The sequence below is a fragment of the Tympanuchus pallidicinctus genome, unplaced genomic scaffold, assembly GCF_026119805.1.
Source record: "Tympanuchus pallidicinctus isolate F22 unplaced genomic scaffold, pur_lepc_1.0 scaffold8, whole genome shotgun sequence".
NCBI lineage: Eukaryota > Metazoa > Chordata > Aves > Galliformes > Phasianidae > Tympanuchus > Tympanuchus pallidicinctus.
Window position 1 is genome coordinate 14,281,988 of NW_026294802.1, and position 18,001 is coordinate 14,299,988.

Here is an 18,001-nt window from a genome sequence, read left to right on the forward strand (position 1 = left end):
CAATGAGGCCTGCATCTTGATTAGGGCCCCTAGCAACTATCACATACCACGCAAAATTAATCATTTAACATAACAGCCCCCAGTCTTTCAGCTGGGACACGTGTAGGGCTACTTATTCACACTCCCAGCCAGAGTCTTGGAGATGCTCAGTTTTATTCTCAGCTCTGACACCAGCCTGCTGGGCAGCCTTGGGCAAATCGCTCTGTCATCCTACTGCTTGTAAACACGGCATCCACCTCCTGCTTTTTGGGCTTTCTGGGAGTCACTGAGCTGCTCTTTTGGTGGGTTGGGAGGGGGCTGGCTAGCAGCCAGCAGGGCCCAGTGGCCACTGTCATGGTCTGCCTGCATTGCCTCATTCCTGATGAATGCAGTCACCTTCAAAAAGAAAAGGAAAAAAAAGAAAAAAAAAAAACAAAACCCTTTTAAATAGATTTTTGAATTCACACACCTGCACACTATAGGACAAGAGGGGATGGCTTTAAACTAAAAGAGAGGAGATTTAGGTTAGATGTTAGGGGAAAATGCTCTACTCAGAATGCATCAAGGCACTGGCACAGCTGTGCAGAGAGCTGTGGGTGCCCCACCCCTAGAGGCAGTCAAGGGCAGGTTGGACGGGGCCCTGGGCAGCCTGAGCTGGTGGGTGGCAGCCCTGCCCACAGCACGGGGTGGGACTGGGTGGGCTGTGAGGTCCCCTAAACCTAACCTAAGCTATTCAATGATTCTCCTGCAAGACACAGCAGCAGCTCAAGCCTGGCTCTCCCCAGGCACAGCAGTCAGGGACAGCCAGCCTGGCATGCTGTGGGAGCACCACCCCCGTCCCCCAATGGTCAGAGCTGCAGGCAGACAGGCCTGGGAGGGGGCCAAAATGAAGAGGATAGCCATATTCCCATTGAACCAGAGAAGCGTGAGGGGCCGGCACGGGGCGGTGCGGCTGCTCCACCTGTCGGGGCGGGCTCGGGCAGGCCAGGTGAGGCGGTGCCGGCCCTGCCTTTCCCTCCTTCCACAGCCTCCCGGCATTGCGGATGCCGGCAGCATGGCGGACTCCCAGGTGTTCCTGCTGGACGAGTCGCACGTCAACGAGAAGGTGACAGAGGCGCAGGCCTGCTTCTATTATAGCGAGGAGCAACGTCGAGCCCTGGAGACGCTGGTGACCCGAGGCGAGGCCGCATACAGGGAGACCCTGCGAAAGGAGCATCTCCAGGACTTCCTCTCCAGCCAGGAGCTGCAGGCCCTGCGGGGCAGCTGGCGGGCATATGAAGACCCGCGGGAGAGTGCCAAGGTGATGCGGGGCCCCGGCGGCAAGGCCGTCTCGCTGGCCTACTGGCCTGAGCTCTCGGACACGGAGGTCCCGCCGCTGGACCTGGGCTGGACCGACAAGACCTTCTACCGGGGCATCAGCCGTGTGGCCCTCTTCACGCACCCTCGCAAGGAGGAGAACGTGCCCCATCTGAAGGAGGTGGTGAGGGAGATGATCCAACAGGCACAGAAGGTAAGGAGCGGCCTCTGTGCATTTGTGCCTGGGCTGTGACCACGTGTTGGTCACCCAGGCAGAAGGGCCGGGCTGGGGACACGCGGGGTGGCAGGAGCCAACCACCACACCAGCTATTCTTCGCTCTCCTGGTTGCCACCAGGCTGGGTTTTCCATGCGGTTCATCACCCATCACACTGCAGTTTGCCAAAGCTGACGTCTGGAATGGGTTCACCCCCAGACCCCCGTTACGATTTTGTGGCCGTGGTTTGTTTTTTTCCTGCCCAATTGCAGTGTATGATCCAGAGGGCAGGCAGGACGTGGTGCTGCTCCAGCTGCCTCTCCTGTACGTGCAGGTAACCCCAGTTAAACACAGGGCAGCTGGTTTGTTTTGGATTGTTTTCTGTGTTTGCAATCCAGTACAGCTCTGACTGCGAGGCAGCCAGAGTCCAGACAATATGAGTCTGTTCCTCCTGTTTATCTTGGACTGGAAAAGACTGTTAGTGGTGACAGTGCACCTCTGGCAAGAAAACAAGCCAGCCGTGATGCTCCAAGAGTTTGCATGAAAGAGTTAGGGGGCAGTGACAAGGTTTTTCTAGGTCTGGGTGAAATCTCCAGGAAAGACTGTCTGTGAAATTGCCCTTTTTGTAGCTGGTATCTCCCCTCTGGAGAGGAGACAGCAGCATAAGCCGCCTCACTCCTTCTCTGTGTTTTGCTGCTTTCTGTTTTTTCTGCTTTCTGATTCAGCACTCTCCCTCACCGCCACTCTTCAAGCGCACCCTCTGCATGCACAGCCTTTGCAGAGGCTTGTTTAAAGCAAATCTGCTGGGAAACACAGAAAATTTTCCAGAGAGACGTTTAACCAGAGGGTGTTCTCCACTCCCTGCTTGCAGCACTACATGCACACCCTGTTATCCTATTCCACTGCTGGCACAATCAGTCACACAGAAGAACCAGAAGCTATAAAATGCTTAAGCTCTGACTTGCATCCTCTTGCTTTGCTGCAAATGCCTCTACAAATTGTATGGTAACTGGCAAACTTTGCTCTTTTCAATACCTGTGCCTGGAACACAGGTAATTAATTTCTTTGTAGATATATTTTTCACTGGCCGGATGAGCTGTCCCCCTCCCAGCCCAAAGGTGGTTTTAGGTTTAACAGCCATTTTAGTGTTTAATGGTCTTTTTCTTAAGTAAGTACCTATTGTTTTCCATCAAGCCTGACTTGGAGAGTAAAATCTCCAGGTAGGAGCTTTTCATTCAGCTCCTAGAGTGGGGGTTTTGTTTGTTTGTTTTGGTGTTTAGCTTTGTTTTGGTTTTTGGGAGGGAGTGGCCCTAAAGAGATAGTAGTAATATTTGGCACATGTCCAGGGGTGGCTTATCATTAGTGTTTTACGTACATTAATTGAGCTATCTTGCCGCAATGATTTTGGCAAGTTAATGCTTGTCAATCTGTAAATACCCATGAAGAGCAAGGCATACCTATAGATCCTACAGGTAAGTAGCACTATTATCCATAGGGCAGAGAGGGGAATGGAGAAAAGAAAAACTCCTACGTGGGGTAGGTGCTCATGCTCTGACTTGCTGTGTTTGAGAATGCTCCTAGGTTATCTTGACAGATCATCTGTAGTGTCAGGGGTTTGGAAAGACTAACATCAACAGCGCAGTTGCCCCTTTCACATTTTGAGACTTGAAAGAACCATCTGTAAGGCAGTTCATCAGCTTTTTCTATGGACTTAGTTTCCATATTTGTGGGTTAAGTCCATAGTCTTGCAAACAAGCCTGAACTGACCTAGAGCTGCCAAGCCAGCAGGCAACTGTCCCTTCATATTACAGTGCCAGTACTAATAATCAGTGGTATGTCCAGGGTGTGCTTCAGTTTTTACAGTTGTTGGTCATCTTGTGGATGGAGGGGATGGAAAGGAAATACATTCCTACTTCTTTTGTCTATTTTTCATCAATTCTCTATGCTAATGTTCTTATTTTAAATGAATTTTATTTGGTGTTCTTGCTGCTGAGTAATGACGTCCAGACCAGTGTGTGTGAAAGGTTAAGAAAGCACAGCATGCCTCAATTAATACCTGAAAACTTAAGTCATAATGTGCCTGCATGTGAAGTTGTTGAAGAGTGAAGTGATGGAATTTCAATGTATTTTTCAGAATTCCTTGCCTCTTGCTGCATTTAGTTAGAAAGTAAGGACCAAGGTGGGAGCTGAAATCCAGTTCTTCTAACCTAAGAGAAGTTGTTGAAGGACTTAAAATTAGCTTGTAATGTACCTCCTCCATAGTTCACCTGTATCAGGAATGTACATGTTAATGATGGACATAAACACAATGTCAGCTCTTGTTTTTTCTTTTTCTAATAAGGAACAGCTTGTGTAAGCACTGCTGACAGAAGGAGCGTGACAGAGCAGAGCTGTTGGTTATTGTTGGCCATACAGAGAGACTCAACAAAAACAGAGGACGTTTACTGTGCTATCACTTTCCCACATCCATTTTGCTCAAGGGCATTTTCAAAGGAAAGAAGTGCCTGGTGAGAATTATCCCCCCTTCCACAGGGAGCTACTGCAACTGGAGCTGCACCTTTTCCAAACATCACCTGAAGAAAATTGTACTGTTAGGTGTAGTCTTCAGCTCCATTCACACGTTATATGTGCTGTCTGCAGCACAGCACAGCACAGCTCAGCTCGTTGCTGTGACCCTGGCACCTGGGAAGCTAGAATTTAGGCAGCTCTACTCCCAGCCTACCATCAGCGTGAGAGCTCTGACCTGCCAAGCTGGTGGTTCCTAGGGATGGGGAGAACTGCAGTTTCCTTCATTCATAGCTTTCAGGATGCTGTGAAGCATAACTCCTTCAGCAGAAAAAGTGAATTGATTCTTCTAATAGTGTTAAAGACACAGAAGGGGAGAGGAAGACAAAACATGTAAGGTCAGCATAAAAGTTGCCCACAGTCATCTTGTTTTTGTTGTTACTCATCCTATGAATGTTCAGGCTTGTCTGTCATGTTAGTGCAACCTTTTGCTTTCTTGCTTTTATATAAAAAGATCTGTGTCTGGAAAGAGGAATTAAGTTTCATACCAGGAAAAAACATACATGTGAAGAGAGCAAATGATCATTTTGCCTCCAAATCTTGAATGTGTGCTCCAGTCTCTTTCTTACAATTATGAGATGTTTATGTTTGACATTCCTCATGAAGCCAGCCCTGAGAGCAGAGTTCTTTTTGTCTGCTTTGTGCACTATAGCTGAGGACTCATGCTCTGATTCCTCTGCACGTTCATTCTTCCATTACTCACCTTCTGAGAAGTGTTATGGCTGAGTTTTTCACTTTTCTTTTTTAGACTTTTATCAGTGTTTCTCTTTGTTTAAGTGCATCCTAATGGAGGCAAAGAGAGTTTCGCAACACTGGATTAAAAATGGGTATTTCGCTTTGGCATTTTTCAGGCTGCTGAAATAGCCATCTTCCCTTAGAGGAAGACCCCTCAAAGACAGTCAGTTATTGCATTCTTTTTAAAATGCAGCAGGAGCCGTGCCAGAAAATTACAAGGTTATTGGAAATGCGTGGGCACATACATCCCTGTACTCCTGTCTCACCTGTGTACTCTTCCATATTCTGTTATCAGTGCTCTCCTTTATTTTGTACCATTAAAATGGGCTTTCCTCTCAGTTCCTAATATTTTATTTAGTTGCTTGTCTGCTGTCTTCCTGTTTCTAGATTATTGCAGTGGTCATGGATGTATTTACAGACCAGGATATCTTCCGAGATATTGTTAATGCAGCTTACAAACGCTGGATCCCAGTCTATATAATCCTAGATGAGGACGGTGTGAAGCTCTTCCTGGAAATGTGCAGATGCCTTGAGCTCAGTGACTTGCAGATTCGGGTAAGATATTCAAGACTGAATCATCATTTTTTGCAGTTAAGTGGCCTTCCTGAGTTGTAACAAACCTTGTAACTCATTTGGAGAGATCATTTGCCTTTCACCTGGAACAGAGATCTGTGTAGTTTTTTGGCTTTTGTGGCCTGTATATTTCTTTTAGGAAGAAATTTGCTTGAGGAAATTCCTGTAGGTCTCCTATGCAAGTCCCAGATTTCTAGAGTAGTTATCTTAGTAACTGGACTCCACACAAACAATAACAGCACACATATACATACTTTGTGAAATCAAGACTTTCCTGTCTATCAGTTGTCATCTAGGACTGAACAAGCTTATATTCCTTTGCCTGAGAACATTTGGGACTGTAGGGCACAACTGCTCTCCAGTTCCATATTGGAGTACGTCTTCACACAGCACATGAACCACAGCAGAGTAGGCAGCTTAGCTTGGCATGCAGAAGCAACTTCAGTAGAATCTCTTTCCATTGCATACAAACTGAAATCCTTTTGTGTGTTTATAGCTGCTATTGTGTTGCTCACTGTTTCAGTCACTGTCACTACTGCAGATTTGTTCCAAATACTGGAAAAGTCACTAGATTGGAAACAATCTACAGGGTGCAAGACTCACCACTCTTGTGATCCAACTGCTTTGCAGAGCAGTTTTAAAAAAAAAAAAAAAAAAAAAAAAAAAAAAAAAAAAGTCCCATTTTGTCTGGAGGAAGGGCAGATCTTCCACAAACACTCAATAGTGAAAAACAAACAAACAAAAAGCTCTGAAGGTAAGAGAGGCTCGTATTAACCATTCAAGCAGTACCATCTTACATGTGGGTGAAAATGAATTGCATATTTCTGAACAGTGCTCCTATGAACTATCACTGCTCGTAGTTTCTGGACTTCTTCATGAGAAAAGACATCCAGCTGAGCAGCTTTCTCATCTTTCCTCTAGTGTATTTGAAAGCAAGACACAGGCATTGTTATAATAGACCTGTTTCAAGCTCCAGAGGTGTTCTGTGGTCTGGGCTCAGGTCGCTTTGGTAGAAAACTGTACAAGTAGTTCCATTTGCTCTGGTACCTGTTTTCCAGTACCTTTCTCACCATGTCATTGTGTACGAGAACGACGACTTCAATATTGATGCCATCAAAAGCACTAGAAAACTCCTAAGTCTCTTCTGTGCTTCCCTTCTCTCACAGCAGCACTTGCTGTGTTTTTCTTTAGACTCATACTGAGTTGAAGGAGTTCCACCAAGGAAGAACCTTTTAACATCTTTCTTTAATTAAGTTCCTCACTCTTCTGCGAATTTTCAACCCACAGACTGTTGTCCTTTAAGTTTTTTTTTGTTTGTTTGTTTTCCCAGCTGTGTCATCCTGTGTCATAAATTCCCCTCCTAGAGATATTATATTCCTTTTCCAGTTCAGCTAAGGAGGCTTTAGTTAATTTTGTTAAGGTCAGTGCAGTTTATTCCGTTCTATGGTGGTATGGAAAGACTGGGAAGAGCCTTTCTGTAAGGAAAAGCAGGTCACTTGTTTCTCAAGAATAATGGCTTCTTACCATCCTGCCCAAGTTCCCATTGCCAGTGTGACTATAAGGGTCAAGAAGATGAGCAGCAGCTTGTTGGTCGTGCTTTCCTGCAAGGCTTTATTGGATGTATCAGTGCTGCTGTTTGGGTGAGAAATCATCATAATTTGACACCAAGTTTTGGATAACTAAGGAATGTCAAGCAAGTTGTAATCTCTCACTTGAGGACTTACCCCATCTCACTGAGCTAACGTGTCTGGGGTTGTTTTGCATTTTTAGTGCTGGCTTTTCCACAGAAAGTTGCAGCAATGTGGGAGATAACTTTAAGGTTTAATGTCAGATTCTCATGTGAGGAAAAAAAGAGATGACACATCACTATCGGTTGGCATTGCTGCAGCTTCAGGGTGCTTATTCTGACTTCTGTCATCACCAGATGCTCAGACTGCTGTGATTCTTGTTCTTGTCCTCCATTGATCCCTTCACCCGATGCAGAGTGAACAGTTAACAGTTCCCAGTACAGGGAGGCTTACTGCTAACACTGGATTTTGCCCTTTGTCTACATGTAATGCAGGGCATTTTCACAAAATTCTTGACTATTTTTTTAAGATGGCAAGGTATCACCATCCTCCCACAGTCTCACAGCAAGGAAAATGCTGTAGGAAGACTGTATCACACTCTACAAAGACTATTCACTGACTTCACATTTGAAATGAGAAAATCTCATATTTTGCATGAAGGCCAGAGTTCGTTAAAAATGCATTTAACTTCAATCATCTGTGCATTCATCCTGAGATGTTAATGTGAGCATGTCTTATTTGTATGAGTCATGTGGCTTCTTGAGCCTGCAGGACGTGGTTTGCCAGACTTTTGTTATGTTTGACATAAGGGTGTTCTTTTGAGATCAGAATGAATCAAAGTTCTCATAGATACAAAATTCATAGCCCCACAAAATGTCCTCTTGTTGACCTGAAGGTGAGGGTTGTCAGTAGTTTTTAGAGGTGTTTTCTTCCCTGTGCTTCTGCTATTCAAGTCTTCAATGAAAAACAGTTTTGATTAAAGACATGGAGTTCACCTAGAGCTCTGAGGAAATGCAGAGAATGTGGTATCTGCAGGAAGTTCGCTTTGATATTAATTTTTACATTCATGTTCCTAACATGCAAAGATTTCTTTTCCTCTCTCTAGGTAGTCTTAAAGGCTTCTGCCTAAAAGATTTTTTTCAATTTTGTTTCAGTTTTTCTTGTCTTACCTTCCGGATTTCCTCATTCAATTCTAACTCAATGGAGAAGCTGAACGTGATGTGTTGCAGTGCTGTTTTGTTTTAATTATCTGTTAGAAAATTTTACTAGACTGCTCGTGACCTTTCAAAAACAGTAATTTACAGGTGTCTCTTTTTAGAAAGACACAAAAAAACCCTCAGTCAGTATAAGGGACTTTCGAGCTACTGTCACGTAACATCTACTGCTATGGTCTGTTGCCTGTCCTTTATCTGATTTAAATCTTTCTTGCCATTCATCCCAAAGGAAACACAGGTTTCTGCTTCCTTTGCAACATTTATATCAATTGCTAGAAGTTCTAAGAGCAAAGGGACATAGAGGATTCCCTGGTGAAAATACTTGCAGCACCCACCTTTAGAGTCCATCCCACGTACCTCATGATATCCAACCCCGTGCTTGTGGGCACTCCTGCTTGGATCTGCTAGTGGTCAACTACGTGTCAGTAACAGTGTACTACTGACTTTCTCAGTTGAGTCTAATTTAACTTTGTGTGGATGCAGCACAAGGTTTAAAAATGTGTCACAATAAATCAAGAAAGACTGATTCCTTTACTGTGTGAATTAATTAGGCTGGTGTGTTACCAGTCTGTATTAAGTTGCTGCCAGAGAGTTGTTAGTCACTGCTTGCAATGAGGAGTGGTGTAAGTCTGTGTAAAGGAAATGTGGAAACCTAACAAAGACTGCTGCCTACATGAGGCAGGATATAACCAAACTTAAGCAAGTAGCTGCAAGAGTACAGGTTTGTAAAGGTCTCTTCTGCCTGGAAACGAACTGATCCTTTACCCCAAATACTTGTTCATACAATAATGTTAGTGCCCAAAGAAAATGGCTGAAATCTCACCTCATTTATATTTGTCTTTCCACTTCTGTTGTGTAATCTTCAGTATGTGAATCCAGGCTTGTTCTTTCTCTGTACAGTCGATATATTAGTCTTCAAGTGCTCCAAGATCCTTCAAGTAGGAAACATTATACAAATAACCTATTAAGTGACTCGGTGTTTTATATGACTTAGTGCTTGTTTTCTGCATTTCAAGATGCATTTATACACTCCTGTGCCTACTTTGTTCGAGGAGGTTTATGTGTTCAGCTGTTTGGTTCTATCCCCTTTTTCAGTGTTAAACGTAGCTCAGTTACTGCAAAAATTTGAATGTGCTTTCTCTCTTTCTAAAGAAGGTGATATAACATACAAACACAATAAAATCCACACTTGTTTCATGCTAAGAAGCAGTCTGCTTACACAGGCTGGTACTACTCAATTCAGAAAGGAATAAGACATTTCAGAGCTGTCAGCTGATTCGAAGGACAGATGTCCTCATTGACACCTCCAGTCAAGATTCCATGATGTGGCAAATTCCAAATCCAGCTTTATTCAGCAAGGAAAAAAGACAATTATTTTTAGTCGACCAGTCAGTCTACAAATGTTATTCTAAATACTGGAAAGGGCAGCCTTTCTCTTGTGCTCTACCCAACCTGCATTCAGCATCCCACACAAATGACTCACTGCTAGCTAGGCCTTGGGCAAGTCACTTCATCTTTTTTGTCTCTCAAGTTTCTTGTCTTTAAAACAGGGCGATAATACTGTCGTTGGTGTTGGGAGGATTAATTAGCTAATGCCCACACAGGACTGCAGACAGATCAAGCAGTAGATGAATGCAAAACAGTAGTATCATCAGTTACTGTTAGTCAGAATTTGTACTGCCACCACTGTATTTTACTGAAGCAAATAGGAGCCGATTCAAAAGGTAAGAGTTATATTCAGAAAACTGTTTTTTTGACAAAAATCCACATTCTTCTAATCACTCATTCCTGCATGCTGATTTTTACAGCCTATTGATATTTAAGCTGTCAATTAGGTTCACAGTAATAGTACTTAGCTCTTTGTGGGATCTGAGGCTGTGCTAGTGTTAGCCAAATCTTCATGATTCTCCTGTTCTGCAGATGGGGGAAGAATGACGCAAAGGTGAATTGGCTTTCACAGAACATAGCAGGGAATACTGCCAGAACTGTGATTACACGAGACTGTCTGACTCCTAACCCTATATTTATTACTCCAGATCACAATACCTTTTAGCTTTTCATTGTTAAAGAATTCTTAAGAGAAACAGATGGTATGAAGAAAATGGTCTAAATTTGTATGTCAGAGTGACAAGATAATTTGCTCCAAACTTTGCTGGCAACGAGTGCTTTTAACCATTGGGGTTTTTATTTTTTTTTTATTGTTTTTTTAATGTTAGGCAATATGTATGTACACCTGTCTGGCAATTCATCCTCGAGCAGCCAGGACCCATGGACTTCAGCATTGGTCTGTGCAGAATAGCTCACAGTCTAACATGCAAATATGTTTTTATACTATGTGTATGCATGTCTATTGTAGAAAATCAGGTAACCTGAAATCAGGTTTTTTTTTCCTCTGTCTCTTGTACTGCTTTGTGTTATAATTTGTAGATTCAGTGGCTAAAAGGGTGTGAGACAGGAGGTTTGAGGAGAGATAATACCTTCTTCCAACTACTTCAGTATTTTTCATGAGAAGTTTTGCCTTCCCTATCTGCAGAGATACTTTGCTGATTTGTTTGGGACACTTATCCTACATCTTTTATTCAGAATAAAATTCTGTGTTTTTCACTCTCCATTGAACAGAGATGAATGTAGGTAGACATTGTAACTGGTGTTCTTAGCAAAATGATGTCAGGGTTCCTTTGTTGTAACAGGCAGGAAACATCTATATATGTTTTGAATGGTACAACTGTTTCCTCACCCCTTCTGTAATAATTAAATAGCCTAGTCCTATAATTTGCCCAGTTCTATCAAACTATATGTTGTTGGGATCAGAACACAAGCCTAAAATAACCTAATTTAAGCCTCATACATTCTGAGTCTTTTTGATTGCATAGGCATTGCAAAGTTCCTTGGTTTTGTGATTCTGCTAACATTGTCTGGAGAAGACCTCACTGATGCTATGGAATGGGGATTGGGATTCGGAGACTACAGATGTGACTCAGAGCTTCATTTCCCTGAACTGGGCTGGGCCTTCTGATGTACAGCACAGGACTAGAGATGGTGGATTATCTCATTTGGAAAGCATTGTCTTGTCAGTGGGCTAAGATGAATAGCTGAAGACAGCAGACGGTTACAGAGATGCTGACTTACTGGACAGGATTATAAACTGATGCATAGGAGTAAGTTGTACTGAAAGATGACAACAACAGACTTCTCAACACTGCTTTCCTTTCTGTAGCCCTTCTGATTTCTGGTGTCTAATGATGAGCTGTAGTCCCAGAAGTTATGAGATAATGTGAGTGATGTGTTAAGACTTGGAGTTGGCAATTATCTAATTCTCTGCCCTATTTATTGTGAAATTTTGTTTTTCTTTACTTCCTGGTTAGAACATCCGCATCCGTTCTGTGACAGGAGTTGGGTTCTACATGAAAACAGGGAAGATCAGAGGTACACTGGCATCTCGATTCTTGATGGTAGATGGTGAAAAGGTGGCCACTGGATCATACAGGTGGGTTGCTCTTGCATAAGGCAGAGCTACATTCTTATATACATAATGGCGTGTGTGTCTTGTTCTCATGTCGATCATTTTTTTATCCTCCTCTTTGTAATCTGTTTGGCATCTGTAGAAATTGGAGTAAGATAAGAGAGAAGGTAGCGTAGAGCACAAACTGCTCCCAGGAGCAAGTCCCTGACAGTGGATTTTTTCATTGTGCTAGAGATGGTGCTACACTGCATGGGCCACTGTACTCAGTTCTTTTCAGAGAGGTCTCCAATCTGGAGACTCTTGCAGTTGCTTTTCTAAAAGGAGGATATGCTGTTAAAAAGTACCAGTTTTCAGGTATTTTCTTCCAGATCTTGTTTGCATGCCTAATGAAGAACAATAATACTCCACCTATCTATCCTGACCCATATTGGCAAATAGCACAATGCTATGTATTCTCACGGTGCTTCACATATTGTTGGGTGGGCTGGGTCAAATATGCAAGAATCTTACGGTTCTGTTTCCTATTCTTAGCTTCACATGGAGTTCATCCCATATTGACAGAAACATCCTACTAGTCTTGACAGGACAGCATGTGGAGATGTTTGACATTGAGTTTCGTGAGCTCTACGCTATCTCAGAGGAAGTAAATTTCTGCAAGGAATTGGGTATTGCTAATCCAAACCATCATGGAATTGGGAAATCAGGCTTTCATTCCTCCACCGTGGCTCGGAAGATCATTAATCCCAAGTATGGCTTAGTGGCAGGGGCAACTCGTGGTGATATGTTGCTCTGGGCTTCACGACACAGGGAGGATAATCAGGATAATATGGAAAGGGAAGAAACAAGCGAGTCTAAGAAACGATTAAATCAGTTTCTGAATGACTTAATCACATTAGAGCAAGAACTCCCAGAGATTGAACCACCTCTGGAGAACTTCAGCAGGCAGAATCGGAGCCCTCAGAAACTGTTGTCCCGGTTCCACATGGACCTGAAAAACAGATCCAAGTCCAGAGAGTCCATTCGTGATGTGAAGAAAGAAGATGCACAGGCCAACTCAAAGCAAGGCAAGCGGTTTGCCAGTGGGATTTTTGGTCGCAAGGCCAAACGATCTCCAGATTCAAGCATTGAAGCAAATTCTTTTGCCAGTGAAGGACACTCAGGGGAAGACCTCGGGAATATGAAACTGGAATATGAGCAGCTCAGCACAAGCCATGCCAGCGTTCGGAGCGCTGAAGGCATCTCAGGTAAAACCTCTCCTATTAGCACGTTCTGCTTCTGTGGTTTTAAGCTGCCTCTGAGTTTGGTTGATTGGTGCAGATGTATTCAACACAGGCTCCTGAGTAGATCCTGTTATTTCCTCTGTACTAACATGAGCAGGATCAAAGAAGAGCAGAAGTTGCATCAAACTAAGCATAATTCCAAAGGCAATTTAATGGCATTCTTACTGTAATATTGCTACTTCTCATGTATATGCTTTCTGATGCTTCCCACTGAGCAGCTGTGGGATAGAAAGATGAATGTCTCCTTGTGAAAACCTGGTTGCATGTACAGTTAAGCAGCAACAATGTGCTTGGTGTTGTAGTGGTTAGTGTGCAGACAGACTTCCAGTGTAACCCCCCCAACATAATTTGGCTTTTGTCAAGTGTGTTTACAGTGCCAGGGCTTCTGGTGAGGAAGGAAACAAGTTTCTGCTGAGGTAAGAGAGCAGAAAGTGAGAAGATGGAAGTTTTTAAAACTTGCTCCCTTATCTTTGAAATGGAAAAGAGGGTCATGAAAATAGGAGCTATGGAGAAGCGCTAGATCTGAACCTTCCCTTCTTTGCTAAGGAGCTGTTGATATATTTGCTGAGCTCTTCCAAGTCTTCATTTGGTTGAATAAACAAATGATAACAATTTCTCCTAATTTATGTGTTCATTGCTAACATCTCAACATTCCAGGTGCTTTGTCAGTTTGAAGTAAAACTAAGGACTAAGCCTGGTTGTCTTTCTCTCCCATTGAGGTGTGCTGGATGTCATTTCATCTTGCAATAGCAGGAAAATGAACTAGTTAAGGGAGGAACATTTCTTCCCAACTTGTCTGGCCATGCTGTGCTCTGATAAATTCAAAATGTGGGAGTAAAAACATGAATTCCCTTAAGTCTGCCATGATGTGATGTGGAAAGATATTCCCTGGAGAGCAAAAAGGAAAGCAAAGTACTAGAAAGGTTCCAGGTTTTGATTGATTGAATTCTTAGAAGTATTTCTGGCTAAATAAGGACAGACTCAAAAATGCCAAATGAACACAAGAGAGGAAAAATATAAGAAGGCATAAATTGATTATTTGAGATTATAGTAGACCCATTTTGGGATGTGTTTGGCATTTGGGGAGGCAAAAGTAAACCTTGGTCTTTACCCTCTCATCACATCACTTTATTTTATGAGCAAGACAGCGTGTGCTGCTGGGCCCCATTCCTCGAGACCAGGAAAAAGAAAATTCGTAGACCTATAGGGAGATGTATGGGCATTTCTTTTCAGAGGATCGGAGCTGAGGACTTGCACTACCCTCTAGTGACAGAAATGGAGAATTGTGGAAGTTCTGATTCGTCAGCTCTTCTTAATATCAGACTTTCCCCAAGTTTCTTGTTGTCGACTGCTTTAGAGCAGACAGCCCTCCATTCCCACCATATGGCAACGTGGCAAAATTATGTACATATTAAGGCAAGAGAGAGACTGATCTCTCTAGTTGGACACTGGGGTGCTGAGCCCTTCTGGGCATTGCACAGGTCAGGGCAGCAGGGACGTCTCCTTTTTAACAGAGTGAATCTATGCCAGCTTGGTCTGGATTATTTCCATAAGGACAAAATCATGCTATTATATTCAGGTTTTATTAATTGTCACTGCAACTTCCTGAGAGCTGGCAATAAAGGAGAACGTAAAACACTGACCTTGGGAGACCTAGGCTGGTTCCAGGCAAGCCACTTTGAAAATACAGGGAAGCAGCAGAGGTTCCATTCTCCTACCTTCCTGCTGTGTTCTTCCTGACAAGTCTTTCCAAGAAGTCAATGCAAATGTTTCCTGCTTTGCTTTATGCTAAATGAGATTTCCTGCTCCAGTGACACTGGGAGACTCCACAGCTTTTGAAGTGTGGTGAAAGTAGGCTTAGGTCATCCCATGTAAATGGCTGAGGGAAGATCACTCTGTGTTACATTTGACTCACTACTTGGGAAAGAAAGCTTCACTAGCCCGGTGGTTCCAAAGTGAACGGAGATGGCAGAGGGCACATTAGAGAGATGAGACTCAGGAGAAAGGAAGGAAAAATTGAGTTACCACTGAAGATACTGCAGCTACTTGATTAGCAGCATGTGCTTCATTAGGATTTAATAGCATCCTGAACATGGATATGGAATAAAGTTCCATCTTAAAGATAAAAACAGGAAACCTTTTGTTCTGAGGAAACTGTATGACCAGTAATGTTTTAAAACCTGAAGTTGTCCTTGAGCAGACCTAGTCAGAACTGATGCTGCAATACCCTGAGTGACAGAAGGGAGGAAAGAAGTGGAAATGAAGGAGGGAGATGGTGCTAGATACACAGTCAGGTTAGGATGCAATTATTCAAAGCTTCACAGTTTGAAATAGTTACCCCTACCTTTTGTGAAGATTAAACAGCACACTTAAGCCCTTTGGGCCTGCCTATGCACACATCCTCCAAAGTCACCATTAATTCTGTGATTCTGTTGTACCACAGAGACACATCACACCTTGCAAATGCACCAAAAGACCAGATCTACACCCAAGTAGCTTGCAGAGTAAGCTCAGAGTAAGACATTATTCAAGCAGACTGAATGTCCAGTTCAGTCTTGTAAGAGCAAATGGTGTTGAAAAGAGTACAAGCTGGGGTGGGGTGAAACTACTTTGAACAGTCTCTGAAAATCTGGCAGGGTATTTACATGCTAGAAAATGATAACTACAAGTTAGAATGGGGAGCCTGGAAAACATAAGGGCAAAAGAAGGGAAAACACAAGGAAAATACAGACAGTAATGTTCTGAATTACATGCTTTAATTAACTTCCTGGGGTGTTGTTCTACCACAGTGCAGGGAGATTTTGTTTTGTCTTACAAGGTTTGCTTAAACCACACCATCAAATCAACACAATTCTTGAATTTCACTATTGCCTGCTTCGAAGCACAACAACAACAGCTCTGAACCTGACCAGAATTTGTTAATTTTATGCTGCTGCTGGGCAGGCTGTGATCAGCAAAGACTGTGTGCAGTTTCTTGGAAATACTGCAAGGGTTTCAAAGCAGTGTGCCTTTGGAAGGCACTGGCTTTTTGTTTTGTTTCTTCCCTGCAAGTAGCAGTCTAGGTGGGCAGAAAAAGCAGTTTAGTTATCACCAGTGCTTTTCAGCCCAAGTGGGATCATAGACTGGTGGTAACCGGACATTTTAGCTCCTGTTGTAAAGAGAGAGAGGGAAATGATGTTGGGTACATACAAGGACTGTGTTTGCTCCAACTGTAGCAGGATCTGTAGAAAAGGCCAGAAGACAAGAGTAGGAAGAGTGAGAAGAATAAAGGAGCTGGGAGCTGAGACTGAGCTGAGAAGGAGCATTGATGCTTTTGAAGGTAAATGTGAAGGTCTTGAACATGATACAGACAGGAAGGGGAATGGGGGTGGCAAGGAGATAGGGGCAATGGTAAGATTAGTAGTAACGTACAGAATGGGTCTAAGGGGTACAACAGTTAGTATGAAATGCCACGTGTTGTTGTGGGAAGGAGGCTGTAGCATATAGAAAAACCAAAAAAGGGAGAGCAGGCTGCAGTGCAGCCTCTCACATGGATATGCAGAAATTGCAGTGCAGAAGGGGAGAGGGAGGTCTTCTCTTTACCATTACGTACAAGTGAGGAAAATGTTGGTCAAATACCCACAAGCAAAAGAGTGACATGGATGGCTGGACAACATGAACTCAGAGATATTTTCTAACCTTAATGATTCCATGATTTTATGAAAATAATTCACTTGAAGCCCAGTTCAAGGGCAGTGCTTGTGGTTGAGACTTCTCAGTAACGTCAGGCAGTTTTCCTGTACTGATCATTGGCTCCAACTGCACGAGAGATGTACATATCCCTTCCCTCTGTAGAAATAAGTAAGTGGGGTCTGCCCTTGTTCAGAGTGGCTGCAAGCCATGCAGCTGCCCCCCTCAGTACATACAGCCTCAGAGTATATGTGATATATGTTGTGTGAGCCTAGCTGAGCCCTGAGTGCAGCAGAGCTCACTTACTTGCAAGAGCTTATGCAAACATGCTTAAGTGCAGCGCTTGAAAAAAGTCTGCTGAGGCATCCGGTTCAGAATCTGGCTGCAATGAAGTGCAAGTGTTAAAAAGTACAGATATTTGGAGAAGAAGAAAATATGTAGAGTGAGCAATGGAATAAACCTTAAGAAGATAAAAATTTGGGCAGCGTTATATGCTGCTTAACTGAAGGACCCTGAGGTCTCTGGATTTCTCTTGCAAAGGAAATGGTGGAAATATCACCACTTGAGATGTTTAATACTGAACATGGGAAAAGCTCAGTGAGAATGTGTGTTGGGATCTGATGGATGAGATGACCTGACCTTTCTTTTTTGTTTTCATCCTTTACTGCTTGGAAAGCCTTCCACTCAAGTCATGGCCAGACTGCTTTACGGCACCATCTGGGATCTGAGAATTCCACTGACATTAGCCTGGGTACAGGCCAAAGCCTGGAATTACTTCTCCAGTGGCTTATAGCAAGTAGTATTTGCTATTATTTTAGTATGTCTTCATTTCACAGAATGAGGAAATAATACCTCAAGAGAATGTGGAGTGATGTTGGTCTAACACGAGGCGTATCATAAATAACAAGTATTAAAGCTTGAGTCCAAACTTCATCTGGATCTTATTTACTTAATAGTAACATTTTTTGGTCTTCTTTTCATTCCAGGTAACCTGGGTCCAAACTCCACTGCAAGCGATAAAAGCAAACAATCTACCTGTGTGTTATCTTGATTGCATGGGAAACTGAAGACTGAACAAGCTGGCTTAGTAACATGTTTATCGATTTGTCCTTACACAGTGGTCTGTCAAGCCACTGTGTGATCCTGGATGCAGCTGGCACCCCCAGTTAAATCTTATTTACTGGGTGAAGCATAGACTTTGGATGGTCTGTCCCTTAAATGAGGGTTAATGATGAATGTATTAGTCCATACGTGTGTGTGCATATAGATTTTATACATAAAAACAACTGTGATGACTGGTCTCAGAGCTTGCTCTGTGTCCAGGTAAATGCAGATTTTCAGACTTACTTATGCTGCTACTTCAGTCTGTTTAGTTACAGACTCAGAATCACTGTGTTGCATTGTTTACTCGGCTGCATTGCAGAAATGTATTGGCCCGATCGGC

The 18,001-nt window shown here is 43.2% G+C and overlaps 1 protein-coding gene across 1 annotated transcript; it reads left to right on the forward strand.

Annotated features, from left to right (window-relative positions):
* Nucleotides 1-634: 634 nt before the first annotated feature.
* Nucleotides 635-17,889, forward strand: FAM83F (family with sequence similarity 83 member F). Its single transcript, XM_052668692.1, has 5 exons — nt 635-1,489; nt 5,178-5,345; nt 11,511-11,632; nt 12,140-12,852; nt 17,544-17,889. Exons 1-5 carry the CDS (start codon nt 716-718, stop codon nt 17,606-17,608), a joined length of 1,842 nt encoding a protein of 613 aa, XP_052524652.1. The 5' UTR covers nt 635-715; the 3' UTR covers nt 17,609-17,889.
* Nucleotides 17,890-18,001: the final 112 nt, after the last annotated feature.